This window comes from Quercus suber, unplaced genomic scaffold (assembly GCF_002906115.3).
Source record: "Quercus suber isolate HL8 unplaced genomic scaffold, Cork oak 2.0 scaffold_11, whole genome shotgun sequence".
In the NCBI taxonomy this organism is placed as follows: Eukaryota; Viridiplantae; Streptophyta; class Magnoliopsida; order Fagales; family Fagaceae; genus Quercus; species Quercus suber.
Window position 1 is genome coordinate 2,624,909 of NW_027069477.1, and position 10,518 is coordinate 2,635,426.

Here is a 10,518-nt window from a genome sequence, read left to right on the forward strand (position 1 = left end):
CCCCTTAAAATACCCAAAATGACATAATACCCTCAAAACCTTCAAAATGCTCCTGAAACCTTCAAGATAAATACCCTTAAAACCACAAAATTGATAAAATGTCCATTGTAATCCTCTAAAATAAGACCTAGTAAACCTATAAAATCATTAAAAAAAAAAAAAAAAAGAAGTAAAACCCCTATAAAGTCTTCCAAATAACCAAAATAATTTTAAACCAAACACAATAACTAAAGTAACCTACAAAATGATCAAAATAATCTTGAAGTCTCGAAATGACTAAAATACCATCAAAATCTCTAAAATTACTTAAATGCCCTACAACCTCCCAAAATTATTCCAAAAAAGTAAAAACCCTTGAAGACCATTGAACAACGAAAATTCCTCATGAACTTTCAAAATAATCATGTTATTCCTCAAAACTTTAAGAGTCGCCTTCAAACTTTTAAAAGTAGCACAAAATCAAATTTTAAGCGCCCTTTTATAAGTTTCAAGCGTTTGTAATTTTGCATGTGAATGCGTGAGTTTATTTGATAGTTTTTACTAATTCTTTTAGCATTTCTTTGTTGTTGCACTCTTATTTTGGTTGTTAATATTAGTTTAATTCTCAATCATTTTATTTTGATTGTGTTTTTTTAGATTGATTTTAGATTTCTGTATTATTATTTTGAAGTAATGAATTAAAACTTATTATCTAGTATTTACATAAAAATATAGAAAATTTTTGTAAATTTCAGTACCAGCAAAAGTACCACACCCAAAAATATTCAAAAGGGCCACAGTAACATTTTGTAGCCTACTGTTACTGCTTGATTAAAGACTCTAATAGTTGGTTAAGTGAACATATAGCCAATATTTAGAAGACCGTGAAATTAAATGTGAGAGAGATAACCTTAAACCATTGTAGTTCTCTTTGCATCTGCAAAGCTGCACCTGCGATGTCATTAAGTGAAGTAGAAGGTGCTAACATCCCGGCCATATGTAATAAGTTATTGTCGTAGAAGTCATCTCTAGTATCTGCCGAAGCGATTTTAATGTCAAGACCATAGATATGGCTAAAGATTTTGGCATCACGATATTGGACAGCAACCGAGAAAATGTTTTTTGATTTTTCATCATTGCTCCACACAAGTTGTGGATCCGCTTTCACCATTTCAAAACAAACTCAAAATTGCCTTCCTTGGTTGCACGGACGATGGCATCACCAACGCGACCATCCTTCCTTTGTTGAGTATCTGAAATCGATATCGTGTCTCTCATGCGACACAGGAGTTCGTGGGACAGGAAGTGGGCTAACTTCATTTCATATAGATGCTTGATACCTTGGATTAATAATCAAAACATTGACAACTTAACTATATTATATATTATAAGACAAAACCAAAAAAAGAAAAAAAAAAAGAAAAAGAGAATCTCTTTTTGCTCGTAATTATCTAAGCTAAAGATTAAAGTACTCCAATTTAAGGTGAGCTTGGGATTAATATCTACAAGTCTCATTTACTTCGTCTCCTTCATTTACTTAGCAAAAAGAAAAGAATTTCAGATCCCATCGACTTAGTTTAATAGTGTTAAGAAGTGAGTAAGCACCTGTGCATATAATAAGTAACAAAATTACCTAATAAGTTAAAGAGTATTATTTTGAGGTGAACTTTAAGACTAACACCTATTAATCCTATCCACTTGTATTCTTCATTTTCATTAGGTGAAAATAAGCCAGTGAAAATATATATATATATATATATTTTAATTGGAGGGAATGTAATATTAAAGAACCAATTGGGGAGTGAATTTGATGTTAATATTTTATTTTTATTTTTTATTTTTTTGATACAGATGTTAATATTTTTAAAGTGGAAGGAAATGTAAATTTAAAGGAACCAATTGGAGGGAATGCAATGTGAGATTTTCAAATATAAAATTAAATTCAGGTAGAAATATGGAATTTGAAACAATTTTTAATTTTTTTTTTAATTTTTTGAGAAACCAATTTGAAACAAATTTTAAGTTTCGATTATGACGGGAATGTAACTTTGAAAAAAAAAAGTTATTTAAGCTAATATGTTTGTTCCCACTATAAAACAATTTTTTAATATAAAAAAAAAAAAAAAATCCAAGCCAGAAACAATTAAAAATTAGTTATATTATTTTTAGTTGATGTCAGTCTATGAATTTTGAATTGTCAAACACACAGAAGAAATTAAATTAATGTGCAAAACTTAGATATAATTTTTTAGGTTTAGTGCATTAGGGTGATCTAATTAAATTTAATCACATAGTTATTAACAAATAAATTTAAGTACATTAGGGTGTTACTATTTTCAATATATATATATATATAACTCAATACAATTATATGTTTGAATTTAATTATGTAATCTAATTATTGTACTTAAGGATTTATAAAAATATTGAGTTCTAAAGTAGAATACCCATGAGAGTTTGGAGATTTGAAACAAGTCGGCTCAACGAAGATAGCCCTGCAATGTAAACACCTTGTTAAATTGTGAATTTGGAAATTATTGTCATAAAAAGAACAAATGAGGTAAGCATTATATATGTAAAACCCTAAATTTTAATTCTAATTTAAAATTAAATACTAAAATTTAAATTTTATTATTTTCCATTCTATAATTTCACATTGTTATGAAATGCTTTCATTACAGCTTTCTATGACGAAAGAGAATCATGGAGTAGTAATTATTGAAAAAAAAAAAAAAAACATTACCACAAAATTTGTTTGTCAATGTTAGCATTCACATTGGTCTCCCTAAAATAGGATAAGAGATCAATTTAGAGAATGAACCCCCCACCTCCCCCCAAAAAAACTCTGGCATTGGCTTCCCTACACATCACCTAAATAAATATTTTGTTAGCATTTACACCAGCTTATGGAAAAATTACTGGTTATTTTAGAATAAAAAATTATTTTTACTATTTTGGCTAACTATTTTTCAAAGCACCCACATCTGATTTTCTATTATACACTTTATTTCATTGAAATATCATTTTTCTTAATTTTTTAAATTCTCCCTCTTTACACACGAAATCCACCATCCACTTTGTCTCTCTTCACCCTTGGAAAACACCCAAAAAAAAAAAAAAATTCATTTTGCATAAGCTACAGTTACTTTTATATTTGCCCAAACACACTATAGCAAAATCATATTTTGCATAACTATTTCATTATATGATGAGGTTGATTTTTGGACTTTATTGACTATATGTTGAACTTTATGTTATTTTACATGAACTCGTACGAAGGCAATGCTTCTCTAGATTTAGGAAAGCATTGTTTATTCTCAAACTCTTATATTATTATTTATTTGTGTCTTATAACTAGAAGAAAAAAATTTTGTGTTTTGCACGATTTTAAAAACGGGAATGATCAAAGAACCAAAAAAAAGTACCAATTCTCGGTTTTTGACTAGTTTTGGAGGTTTTGATTGGACTGAAATAGTTTGATTCTCAGTTGAACTTGCTGGTTCGGTCAGTCTAGTCTTGTTTTTAAAACTATAGTATGGTATTTTGAAACGTGGGTTGAATTAAAAAAAAAATAAAAAATTATATTTTAAGAAAATAAAGTATAAAATAAGGATTATGACGTGGATGTTTTGAAAATTTGTTAGCAAAAACAAGAAAATAAATTCTTATCTAAAACTTGGAGAAAAATTGAGAGACACAAGATAAATGCTCTTTTACAACCCAAATCTTGAGAATAGGAGCTTTGGACAGTGACATACCTGATGTACTAATTTCTTCATCATTGCTTCGGTTTCCCGCTAGTTTTTCAATGTTCAAATGAATTTCATCGACGAGACCAACCGATTGAATATTAATACCTTCAAAGGAAGAAAAAAAAAAAAAAAACAAAAAACAAACAAACGCACAAAATTATATAATTCAAGCTTCACTATATCCTATGATAAATTGATATTTTCAAAAAAAGAAATAATTACAATTTGGCTTTATTTTAGGAGTAGTGTTTAAATGTTTATTATATACAAGCTAGTTTATACATTTTTACACATCCAAAAACCGCACACCCTTGGTGCGATGGTCACTCTACAAGTATAAGTGCTTGTGGGGTGTGAGGGACAAGGGCCGAGGTATAAGTCTCCAAAAAGGAGCTTTACATACATATACACTTAGATTAGGCTAAAGTAGAAATTCTATCGTGTATCAAAGAAAAGAAAAAAAGAAAAAAAAGTAGGATATAAAATCACAACTTCCAAATTATGAGATGTGTTTAAAACTATAAAATAGTTTGTGTACAACAAATTAACTATTATTCTTCTAAAAGAAAAAAAAAAAAAAAAAAACTTAACTCTTATCCTAAATTACTAAACTGCAACGTTCAAAAGGCAACACATATAGAATCAAGATAGCTACGAATTATATTAGTATGATTTCTTCAAAAAATTGATTGGCATAGTTTAAATATTGGAAATTTGGAATCCAAAGTAATACAGTAAAAAATATTAAAATCTATAAGCAAGGGACAAGTTATAGTTGTGTGGTTTTTCAAAAAAAGAAAAAAGAAAGAAAAGAAGTTATAGCTGTGGTAGGAACGTCCCGTTAGCAATTCTGGGGTGCTACCCAATTTATGTTTTATGTTTTATTTGTTTTTTTGATAATTGAATAGTTTGAAGGAAAGTTTAAATCTGGAATGTCTTTTTGGAAATATAAAATGGTATAGAAATCTTTTAAATTCAGTTAAAATTATTAGTCCAAAGACTCCCCCTCCCTCCATTTATATTCAAAGTAGTCATGCATATATCTAGCTTTTCGCTGAAAGTTTTATACTGAAAATACGGTAGATAAAAGCTAAAATTTAAATAAAGTAAATTGATTCATTTTTTTGCTAAAAGTATTATAGCAAAAAGTACAATGGGACATTAGGACCCACAATAAACAATAAGAAAAGAAAAGAGACTTGGTTTTTTGAGCAAAACTCATAAAATGAGACCTACAAAAAGTTAATTGGAGCTGACTTTTTGACCAAAACTTTGTAATAGAATGTGTAAAATGTGAAAAGCTTGGGATTTTGTGGGACTCACTTGGAGCCAATAAATAGTAAATAAGTTTTAGCAAAAAGCCAGTAAAAGTGGGTGCCAACATATCCTTATCCTTTTGTAGCACATTTCATATATAAGTTACCAAAACTATATTTTTTGATAAACACAATATGAATAAGCTATTGAAATAAGTAAATCTCTTCTTATAAAAAATAATAATAATAAGTAAATCTCAAACGGACATATTAACATAACTTTTTTTATTTTATTTTTTAAATAATCAACTTTTTAAGCAATATACGTATCCAAAAAAAAAAAAAAAAAACTTTTTTAAGTAATATAATTAGGTGGTTAAGATATAAACAAGTGAATTAATAATAAATCTTAGTTATATTTTGTATGTACTGACTCACATTTTCTGTCACTTTCTTTTTCATGTATAAACATGTTCTTTTTTTTCTTTTTTTTACATTGATTTAAGTTGGGTCTTACTCGTTATGCTTATGCAATTTGATTTTGAATTAATGTTAGTGTTACATGTCATAAAATATAAAATACTATTTTGGACACACTATAAGCACATTAAAAGTATGAAATTCGTTCATAAATTTAAAAAAAAAAAAAAAAAAAAAAAAAAGAGGTATAGAAACTCTTTTACCAACATTATAGAGATTTTCCCCTAAAAAAAAAGTTATAAGAGGTTTAAAAATTCCTTTTTTAATTAAAATTCTACTATAAAAATTTTCTATATATCTAAAGAAAACATATTTTAAATATTTTGATCATTTATCATAATTTTTTGTATTAATAATAAAAATTAGGTATTGTTCTTGTGCTATGTGACTTGACCTAAGTATTATCTATTGTAAGACATTCTTTTTCAATGTATTGCACTATAAACATTAAAATTATTAAGTTAGTTTGTTATTTATTAAATTCTGCTTAAATTTTTCAAGAAATGTAATATACAATTCTAAATAAAATTCAATTACTAAAACTATCAAGAATTTTAAAGAAGTTCACTATTTATTATAAATTATAATCTACACTAATTATTGGTTATGATAAAAGCATAATTTACGCAATTTATTATTTAAATAATTTAGATAAATTATATTTTAAACTCTATAATTCTATTATCTATTTAATGTTTTAATTTTAAATATTTTATTAAAATATTTTCTTTTAGTTTTCATATAAGTTTGGATTAACCAGTACATTGTATATAGATACTATGATAATGAAAATGAAGTCATTTCACTTGTCTTTTTTAATTGCAACGATTTTCTAAGAATTCTAACAAATATAAAATAAGATTCACATGCCAAAAGCATTTTAGCTCATTTGGTTAGTATTTTGGTATTTTCAAAACATCTAAGATTCAAATTTCCTCTCCTTGTTGTAACTATCGAACTATCCCCAAAAATTTCACATTACATATTAATTAAATAAATTAATATCATTCCTAAAAATTTAAATTAGGATTTCTATTTCAAAATAGATACACACAATTATTGACTATAGAAATAATTTCTTAAAAAAATCCTCTTAATTTTTCTAATTCTTGCATGTTTTTCCATAAGCATGTCAAAATTCATTCTTTGAAATGCTTATTTTCACTTATAATGCTATCAAAGAGATCAACAATTTATTAACGTAAAATCTTACTTTTTTTTATTTCGAATAATGTTTAAGACTGTTAATACTACTTGATTTTTTGGAATTTTTACTTGGTATTTCGGCTTATGAATGACATGGATAATCTAAAATATATTCATGTTTCAATTGATAAAACCATTTTCATTTCATCAAAATGGTAGTGTAGTACCACTACATGTGTTACCTAATGCAGAATTAATAATGTTGGGTGTTACAACCTATTAGATATGTTGTTTAACATTCAAGAGTTTTGTAGCTCAATTGGCATCTCTTTATATATATATATATATATTTTCCTTCTTATTTGATAGTTACAACTTATAACAAAGATGGGGGTTTGAACTCCTAGTGTATTTTGGTGCCAAGAAACCCACTAATTAAGCTATAAGACTCTTGAAAGCACATTTTTAATTTTAAAAAAATAGATGCATCTAAAGTTCAAATCACCATTTCCCCTAGTGTAACTATCGCATTATAAAAAGGGGAAAATATTTGGGATTTGTAAAGTTAGATATAAAGAATGAAAAGATATGATATTCCAAGTTTCAATCAATTATTAGATGATTCAAAGTTCAAACACTTTTACCAAAAAAAAAATTCAAACACACCCCCTCTCTCCCCTTCCCTCTCAAATGGGCCTCTTGTAATGCCCAGAGCATTGCACCATCTCTCCTCTTCTCCTCTATTTTAGGCTAGACTGGATGTACAGACGGAAGAGATGTGCTTGGCCCTCAAGGGACCCCTTTATTTTATATTTAAATAAGGGGAAATCATCACATAATTCATCCATTTATATAACTGAAAAGCAAGAGTGATGAAGAGTAAAGGGTACTAACTGGAGTAGATCCATCGTTTCCAAAATACAAGCCGATATCTACTTAGGAACAATCTGGCATACAAGCCAATCCGAAGGAAGGAGATTCACCATTTTGGGCTTTAGCAACAGCCAAACATGGACAACGCTGGACTAAATCCAAAGCAATATCTATTGTGTTGTACCATGTGGACAGAGAAATAAACCAATAAAACAGAATTATATTGCGAAAATTTCAAATCATATGAAATAACACCCAATGGATATTCAAGGTGAAGAGTTAATTCTTACCCAAAGCATTGTTATATATAGCCACGCAAAGAAGTGAGGCCCCGGTCTTGCCATTATCTGCCTCTAGAGTTTCCAACGGAGTTTGCGAATAGAGATAACGACCCAATTTTAAATGACAATTGTAAAGAGCCATAAAAACTGGAATAGTTCCCCTTATATTTGTAATACTGATAAAGTCCTTGTTCTTTCTAAGCAAAAATTCTGCTATACTGTAGTTTCCAATATAAGCTGCCCGAGCTAGAGCCGTGAATCCTTCAGAATCTTTTATTTTTAAATTTTCTTCAGACATTAAGTTCACCAACTCCTCCACTATATGCACATGTCCAGCTACAACAGCAACGTGAAGAGCCGTCCTGTCATCTGCGAATTTTGCACTTATTGCATGCGGGTGGAAATTAAGCAACTCCTTTACGGCATTCCAATCACCACTTTGCAAAGCTTTGTATAACTTCTCCTTGTACATCTCAACGCCATCATTAATGTTTCCGTTATTGTTACTTTCTCTTGCCAAGCTTTATTTTATTATTTATTTATTATTTCAGAAAATTTTATTTTATTTTTATTTTCAGAGAATGAAATCAAACGAAACCATTCTGACATCTACATGTCAAAAATCAGTTAATATTTTTTATTGATTCTGAATTTCAATATTAATTAAATACCTAGAAAGAGACATTGGATTTAGTACAGACAAGAGCCATAACATGTCAAAGCAAGTGCAATATGAGCCTAAACTTGAGGGAAAAATCTATAAGGGATTAACACAATAACTCAAATTAAGTTCCTTTGAAACAAAAAGTAAAAGTTCATACTTGCTTAGAAAATATAGATCGCCAATTTATTTCTGATGTCTATTATATATTTATATGCTTAGTTTGAAAACTATTATTTAAGACTAGGCCAAATGTCAAGAATGAACTGATTGGTCAATGCTTAGCAAGCTCAGTAGCAAGCTCAGTCAAGCAGCAAATAGACAGTACAGCAATCATTGATTGATGTAGTTGTTTTGTGCAAAGTTCTTCATGGTAACATGCTCTAATAGAAATGGTAGTAGCTCAGTACAAAACCTTGGATAGGTCATTGATTGATGTAGCTCAGTACAAAAAGAGTTGTCCAACTAGGTTGGATCAATCCAACCTTTGATCCAATCAGTGGGTTCTACTATAGGTAGGTAGGTACTTCAGGATCAGGTAATATTTCTTATACTCGTAAACTCAATATTTGTTAGTGGATTATTTAAAGAATGGTGACCTAAATATCACTCATTGGGATTTTTCCTGTGAAGGTTTTCCTCATCGTAACCATATTGCCTATGTCAAATTTATTTTCCACTGAACTTAACTCTAGACTAGCAATGTAGTTGTACCTTCAATTGGGCATTGCATGTAATTGGACTAATTAATCAACATGAAATAGGAACACCCAAGAAGACTGGAAATATCTTGTTTGTTTGTTGTTGTTTTTTTTTTTTTTTCCTTACCTAGAGAAGAACACGTTAATTAAGTTTGGAAGAACTTTCCCATCCACATCCCTTACCAACATATCTTATTCATACAAATATTTTCATTATCATCACTAGTAAGAAGTTCTAGTGAAATACTATAGTAAATGGGAAGTCTACAAGATCTCAATGATTCAACGGAGAATATCAATAATCAAACTTTTTTTTTCCTGTTTTAGGACCTATGAACTTAAAGAAATGTTATCAACAAAGAGATCAAGGTAATAAAAAAGAATGATAAATGGAGGTAACAACTTCACTGTATAGAAGAAAGGCTATTTATGTATAAGATGAAGAAGAGTGAAAAAAGAGAGGTAGAGAGATACAAACCAAGAACGGTACACCCAGCGTTGGGTATTAATTAGGATGAGATATTTGCCTTAATTTCTTGTTTGGAAATTATACCACCAATAATTACTAGAATAGCATAGAATAAATATATAGATATCAAATATATGATAAATTTGCCTTTTGAATGCTTATCCGGCTGAAGAAGTGTTTTTTCACTTTGTTGCCACAGGTTGTACTCTCAAAAGGAATTAAGAGTTCACATATATTTACAACTAGAAAGAGAAGGGCATTGTTCTAACCAAACAAAGGCCTTACCATTCTCTTTTCCAACATTAACAAGAGTTAGAGCAGTAAAATTACATTCTAAAGGAACACTAACAACAGAAATAGTATAAAAGATTTAACAAATAATAGAAATATCCTCTAAAATCCAAGCAATTATAGAGGACAGTTTAGGTTAAGAATTTTCATGGAGGGTAGTAAGGTTGAAGAACAGCCTTAGTAGTGGAAACTAGTGTTTTTACAAACATTCATGGCACTATTTTTTAAAGTCACCAAATCATCTTTGTCAATACTAGTTTGGGTAGATGGAGGACATTTTTTAAATTCAGATAAAAGTGCACTTTTAGTTGTGTTTTGAGCAAACACTCCAAACTCCTGAAAATACGTTTCCATGTAACATACTTTTTATTGTAAGTCACATGATTTTATTTTAACATTCAATACAATAAAATAATACTAGCATCATCACACGTGTTTCGCGCGTGCGACAAGGCTTTTAATTTTTTTTTTTTATAGTGTTATAATTTTCATTCATTCCAATTTGAGGTTTATACATTTTCTCATTAATATTACGCATTTAGAATTACAAAATATTACACGTTTATTTTGTAGCATAAAAAAAAAAAAAAACCTATATTTTTATTATATATATATAATTTTTATTTTGA

General features: G+C 28.6%; 1 protein-coding gene across 1 annotated transcript; it reads right to left on the bottom strand.

Moving 5' to 3' along the window:
• Positions 1 to 7,549: 7,549 nt before the first annotated feature.
• Positions 7,550 to 8,239, bottom strand: LOC136070075 (uncharacterized). The gene is made up of 2 exons (XM_065779443.1): positions 7,777 to 8,239; positions 7,550 to 7,656 (listed from the first exon to the last, which is right to left on the bottom strand). Exons 1-2 carry the CDS (start codon positions 8,237 to 8,239, stop codon positions 7,550 to 7,552), a joined length of 570 nt encoding a protein of 189 aa, XP_065635515.1.
• Positions 8,240 to 10,518: the final 2,279 nt, after the last annotated feature.

Coding starts and splice junctions, on each gene's coding strand:
- LOC136070075 (XM_065779443.1), bottom strand. CDS start 8,239: ATGTACAAGGAGAAGTTATACAAAGCTTTGCAAAGTGGTGATTGGAAT. Junction 7,657..7,776: donor TATATATAACAATGCTTTGG/GTAAGAATTAAC, acceptor ACAACACAATAG/ATATTGCTTTGGATTTAGTC.